This window comes from Ochlerotatus camptorhynchus, unplaced genomic scaffold, assembly GCF_037179485.1.
Source record: "Ochlerotatus camptorhynchus isolate MF236.1 unplaced genomic scaffold, CSIRO-AGI_Acam_v1.1 ptg000112l, whole genome shotgun sequence".
NCBI lineage: Eukaryota > Metazoa > Arthropoda > Insecta > Diptera > Culicidae > Ochlerotatus > Ochlerotatus camptorhynchus.
The window spans coordinates 7,835-14,464 of NW_027040602.1; the positions used below are offsets into that span (position 1 = coordinate 7,835).

Below are 6,630 nucleotides of genomic sequence, written 5' to 3' on the forward strand. Positions count from 1 at the left end.
ACTTTTTAAGCATAAAAACCCGAGCTATTTCTTCGCTATTCTTCTTCCTGCACTGGTGCACACACATCCATGACAATCACAGAACTTGAACTAGAAACACCAGTACCAAAATTTGTATCTATCCAAACTGGCAAAACATTTATCATAAATTTTATTTTATTTTTTATATGCTTCTGACCTCGGTGTGCTTGGCCACGTCGTTATTATATTCATAAATTTGCTACCACGCACTACGGGCTGTTATACTTTTTTTCTGCGGTATCCACAACTTTCCGATGACTATTCCTATAGACAGCTGTTGGAAATTTATGTCTTCGCTTGAGTTTATTCTCTCACTTCCCAAACTATTTCGCCAGAATATGTGAGCATTTGTCTTCAAATGAAACTTGCACACTTTAAAATTCCACGATTAAATCGATTCATCGCCAGTGCACTATTCCGATTTGTAGTAATTGTCTTTGATTTTTTTGTGAGACATGTTCCCACCCACAATTTTTTTTTTGTAATTTACTATACTGTGTTACTATGAGCAATATTGTTTGCAATACAATTCCGATCCGAACGCCACCAAGTCCAAAACTCAACTGAAACTGAAACTTCTTAGCCGCTTCCTTTTTGTGAATTCCGGAAGCTCGGTTCTCGTTTTTGAAACGATACGATGGATGAAATTCTCACACGGTTGCTAGTTTTCGTGATTTCATATCCATTATACTTTCCTTGGATTCCTGTAAATCGACCAACACTGTTCAGATCGTTCATCTGAAGCACGTGGTGCCGAATTTCTCTCTGAGTAGGCCTTCGAATGCGCAAGTCTCTGTTTATGTTTACTGTCTGCCTTTGCAATCATATCAGCTAAGCAAGCTGGAAAACGCCGGCCGGCTAATACGGAGTCGCATCGCATGCTTACGAAAGACCGTGTGCACGTTCGGTCCCAGCCAGTGTGGTTAGTTCTACGGATTTTTAGATTTACTACGGATGTACGGACCGACCATAAAATTCGGATTTTCTAGATTTTAAGGGATTTGTTTTAAGTACCGAAGAAATTCTACGGATTCTAAAAAATTCCGTCATCATTTGAACTGTTTTTGGAAAATGGTTATTAAATCAAGCAATAATAAACGCAATGGAAACAAATTTACCTTTCGTACTCCAAGAAAAGTTAACAACACTGGTCCCAGCAGACCGCGATGAATGTTTGCGAGTGGTGGTTTATTTGCATGTAGGGAAAATGTAACAGTTGGGAAAAATCTTTGCAGCCCATCTCCTTGGCTGATTTGGGTCGGAATGTGGTTGGAACTCAAGTCACATAGCACAGCGGTATTTAGCAAACGAAATGCATGTTTATTTTACAGTCACGACATGTCCGTCATTCGTCTGCGGTGTAGAGAAGATAAGGGCTACGACCGAGAGAAACGAACGATTCCATCGAGCTGGCAGCAGAGGTCGGTTATTTGGATTAGAATGTATTAATTGTTTTAGTGTTCTTTTAGAATCCATGGCACGAAAGATCGAATCATAAGATACATAGCATTAAAATCTGATTAATTTATCCATCGTAGGTGCTTCTTCTTTCTTCTTTCCTTTATTTAACACCGGTCTCTCTATCCGCAATCTAGTGCCAATCACCGACGGACATCGATTGCCAAATCGAATGTGCAGGAAGGCAGCTTCCACCTGTGTAGGATATCGCACCCATTCAACAAACATGGGCCGAGCCGGGACCAACGGCTTTACGTCCCTTCCGAAGTAAGACCTTTCCTTTATTTAACGTCGGTCTCTGTTCTGCAATCCAGTGCCAATCACCGACGGACATCGATTGCCATCCATTGACGGCAATCGAATGTGCAGGAAGGCAGCTTCCACACCTGCGTAGGATATCGAACCCATTCAAACACACATGGGTCGGGACCAACGGCTTTACTTCCTTTCCGAAGTAAGACGTGACCAGAGATTTTTATGCCTCAGAAAAATCCCACCGACCTTGGCTGGGATTGAACCCAGACCCATTGGGGTGAGAAAGCAGCAGTACTTGAAATCGTCATCCATGTGGAATATTTTGTTTTTTTTTTATCGATTTCGCAGTCATCCGGTTGGTACTTCCACTTATTTTAAATGAGATTTTTTATTTTATTTAATTTAATTAAGATTTATAAACTTGTCACAGTGGTTATAATCTTCAGGGTTTTAATGTGTGGTAAGGTACGGTACACAAATCACAAAAAGCAAAAAAAAAAAAAATCCGAATTTTGGACCCCCTCCCCTCGTCGAGATTTCAACAGCCGAGTAATTCTGCAATTTATTTTGCTTAGATTCAGTAAAACAATTTCCGAGACAAATAACATTTTGCTGAGATATCAGCTAACAAACAAATATTTTGCAGATAAGCAAGTAAATGCTGAGCTAGATGAAGTATGTAAGTAATAATAATTATTAGTAAGTATAATAATTAGTAATTGGGGCCTCCCTTAGCTCAGTCGGTAAATGCGCAGCTACAAAGCAAGACCATGCTGGAGGCGGCTGGGTTCAATTCCCCGTCCGGTCTAGGAATTTTTCGGGTTGGAAAATTTCTCGACTTCCCTGGGCATAGAAGTATGATTGGACTTGCCACACAATTATACCAATGCAAAAATGGTACAGGCATCGAAAGCTATCAATTAATAACTGTGGAAGTGCATCTAGAACACTAAGTTGAGAGCACGCAATAAGCCAATATGCGATATGCAATAAGCTTGAAATTCGAAGAAGAAGAAGAAGAAGAAGAATTAGTAACTAAAGATATAATAATTAGTAGTAAGTATAATAATTAGTAGAAGTATTAAAAACAAAACAAAACGGAAACAAACCATACACGGTAAGAATTCAATTACATTTTATGAGTAAAATTTAACCCATGTTCAATAAAAGTGGCTTCACTCATTAGTAAGTAAATTATTATTACAATAATGAGTTGCTGCTAACAGTAGCTAGTTACTACTTCAGTGCCAACATTTCAAAGGGGCGTAATTGCTTTTGTAAACTATGGCTTTATACGTCGGTTTCTGGCAAATGAAAACCCACCCTTCCAAATTACAAATGCTAGCTGATACAGGAAACATTCCTCTGCGTGCTGGTGTCATTCATTTTCGTTATCAAATGTTACGCCTGAATTTAACAACCCTATTTTATGAGGGTGTTTCACCAACACACTTAGCACAGACAAACAGACATAACACATTGAATATTTCTCACTGTAAAACATCGTCACTAAAACATTACCGCCATCTATTGAGTAGACAGTGGTGGGCACTACGTTGAACAGATGGCGGTAGTGTGTAAACGTCATACGCAAGGGAATTGACTATGCGCGCCACAGGTGGCGGTACTACCAACTACGATACTTTTAAATTGTTCGTTAAATGCTTGTTCGATGAACAACTTACGAGTGTTATGTCTGTTTTTCTGTGCACTTAGGTTGTGTTCCATTTGGTGAATTTTCACTTAAATTTGACAGATGGGAAATTTTCAAATAAACCTGCTATTCCAGCAGACTTATTTCTGACAGACAAGGCATCGACGGTCGATCAACAAGATCAACAACTGAGGGATTTTCGAACATCTTAATTTATTTTCCAAGTGTCAAATTTCAGTAAAAAATTCCAAATGGAACACAGCTTTAGATGGGCACCACCGAACAGCGCGGCAATTTATTTTTCTGTATCTCAGAGAAAAATTTGCCGAGATTCAGTTAACAAACGGGAATTTTGCCGAGATCTCGTCTAACAAACATAAATTTTGCTGAGATCTCAGTAAAATAAATGCCATGTCTGCTCGGTGGTGCTAATCTCTTTAAAAAAAACTAAGTGTGAACAATTGAGGGAAAACTACTTAATTTTGGGTTGTTTTTCATCTTCGTGTGCCTACACACTTAACAACCCTATTTTATCAGAGAGCTTCACCAACACTTTCAAAATACGTATGTTGAGAACCTTACGATGTGAAACCTTGACGAATTTTGACGTTTCTTTCTGTGTGGCACTTCGCATCGCGTGTTGTATTATAAAAAACATCCGTTCCTTTGCACGCTTGCGCTGTGAATAGTAAACAGTTGTGATTTTAATTGCATATTTTTGTGAAAATCCTTTTGTTACCACCTAGGTAACTCTGTTAAGTGAAGCATTTTACAACAAACTTGATGTTCTGCGTTTATTCAAAGCGGTAAGTACTTGAAAAATGTGTCCTCTGTTGAAAATATTCGCCAAGGACCGTTGCCTGGAAGTGTTGTTTTGATTGAGTTTCCTTTTCGCTTGACACTTCGTTGCACATTTGCACTGATTGATAACCACCACATGATTCAGCAGCTAGCAGACCATCATTCCAATTCGGCTTGGCACGCTGCGTGTGGAAGAAGATCGGTGTGTGAATCCAGGTTGCAATAAAGGGAATCATCCAATCTGACGAAATTCCAGTTTCGAATGAGTGGTAGGTAAAGAAGTTCCACGACTGATAAAACATTTCATAGTGCGGAGCATCAGCATCAGCCGCAGTAAAGGGAGAGCAACAACAGGTAACTACCGCCGAGTGACTAGCAGAGAGGACTTGGGGAAACCGGCGGAGGAAAACTTGTTTCTCGTCAGCAATTTTCACTTTACGTCGACGTCTATCCAGCTCGCAGTCATCGCTCGGAGATTCGATCAGTCGGACGTGTTTGGTTTCCGTTCCTGGTAACGGCTTGCTGGAATAAGTCGGCAGAATATTGGTCACCCAAAGGAATAGATACTCTGAAAAAGCTCTCTCGTCTTGTGACATAACTAGTTACCCTGAAAACGGATCATATTACTCGGATGTGCTGGTTCAACGTGTCCGGAATTATATAATAAGCACAAGGAGCAACCAGTTCACTAGTTCAGAAGATCTAAACCGTTGACCTACTGCAGGAATAACGGTGCTGCGCGAGCTTCAGAGAAAGTGTCTTGAATGGAAGACGTGGAACAGTGAAGCAAACAAGAAAAAAGAAAGTTTAACTTTTGCGTGGTTTTATCTTTCGTGTCTCATTGAGAAGAAAGTTTTTTTTTATCTTTCGTAAGTGTAGCTGAAATTGTTAGTGGATAAAGGTAACAATGAGCAGTTGGCCGAATAATGTTGGAATTTTGGCGCTGGAGGTAGTTTTTCCCTCGCAGTATGTGGATCAAACGGAACTAGAGGTGTTCGATGGAGTTTCTGCGGGGAAATATACGATCGGACTGGGTCAAAGTCGAATGGGCTTTTGTTCGGATCGCGAGGATGTCAATTCGTTGTGTCTGACCGTAGTTAACAACCTGTTGGAGCGTCATAATATTCCCCATTCGAAAATCGGCTATCTAGAAGTCGGAACCGAAACCTTAGTGGATAAGTCGAAGAGTGTAAAGTCAGTGCTGATGCAATTATTCAAACCACACGCAGTCACGAACTTGGAAGGAATTGATACAACTAACGCATGCTACGGTGGTACTGCAGCTTTGTTCCATGCATGGAACTGGGTCGAGTCTTCCAGCTGGGATGGACGACTTGCATTGGTTGTCTGTGCTGACATTGCTGTGTATGCCCAGGGATCTGCCAGGCCTACTGGAGGTGCGGGAGCAATAGCCATGTTGGTCGGCCCCAATGCCCCTCTAGTGTTGGATCGCGGTCTTCGTTCGACATTCATGGACCACGCCTATGACTTTTATAAGCCGGATCTCAGCTCCGAATATCCGGTGGTAGATGGCAAGCTATCAATCCAATGCTACTTGGGTGCGCTAGACAATTGCTACCAATTATATAGAAAAAAGTATACTCAACAGAATCCGAGAGCCAGTGTAAACCTGGACGTTTTCGATGCCGTTATTTTTCATTCGCCTTACTGTAAGTTGGTCCAGAAATCGCTTGCGCGTTTGGGCTTGAACGACTTTGTACTTACACCGGAAAATGAACGTGCATCAGCCTATCCCGGGTTCGAGCAGTTCCAGAACGTGAAACTGGAAGAAACATACTTCGATCGTGATGTGGAGAAAGCTTTCATGACCCATTATGCTCCAGTATTCAATGCCAAGACGAAAAAATCGCTACACTTGGCTAATCAAGTCGGCAATATGTACACTCCATCTGTGTACAGCGGTTTGGTTTCCCTGCTGATTAACAGTGAACTGTCTGAGCTGGCTGGCAAAAGAATAGGAGTCTTTTCATATGGCTCTGGATTGGCTTCTTCGATGTATTCTATATCGATAACAAAGGATAGTCACGCTTTGGCCGAATTCAAGACTCATCTAAATTATGTCCATCCCCTGCTGGATTCCCGACAGAAGGTGGCCCCGGAAGAATTTACCAAGCTTATGGAGATTCGCGAAAAGAACAACCACGCGGCACCTTACGAACCATCCGGAAGCGTGGAAGTACTCTTCCCTGGAACCTTCTATCTCCAATCGGTTGATAAGATGCACCGACGTGTGTACGAGAAGGCTCCGCCGAAACCTGCTCAAACGACGAACTGTACTTCCTAGTGACCTTCATCGAGGAACTTCGAGCGATCCATAAAGAACGTCAGATCGGGTTTTCCTCACGTTTTGGGCTCTAAGATTAAAGTTATTTATTCTCTGTGAAGGTCTAATTTTACGTTTTGGCTTCTTGTACTATAAT

General features: G+C 41.3%; 1 protein-coding gene across 1 annotated transcript; it reads left to right on the forward strand.

Moving 5' to 3' along the window:
• The first annotated feature begins 4,075 nt into the window (after positions 1–4,075).
• LOC135699572 (hydroxymethylglutaryl-CoA synthase 1-like) lies at positions 4,076–6,630 on the forward strand. The gene is made up of 2 exons (XM_065219843.1): positions 4,076–4,194; positions 4,338–6,630. The coding sequence occupies exon 2, from the start codon at positions 5,097–5,099 to the stop codon at positions 6,492–6,494; it is 1,398 nt and encodes a 465-aa protein (XP_065075915.1). The 5' UTR covers positions 4,076–4,194; positions 4,338–5,096; the 3' UTR covers positions 6,495–6,630.

What these genes read in the sequence shown, in the direction of transcription:
- LOC135699572 (XM_065219843.1), top strand. Translation starts at nt 5,097, where the DNA reads ATGAGCAGTTGGCCGAATAATGTTGGAATTTTGGCGCTGGAGGTAGTT.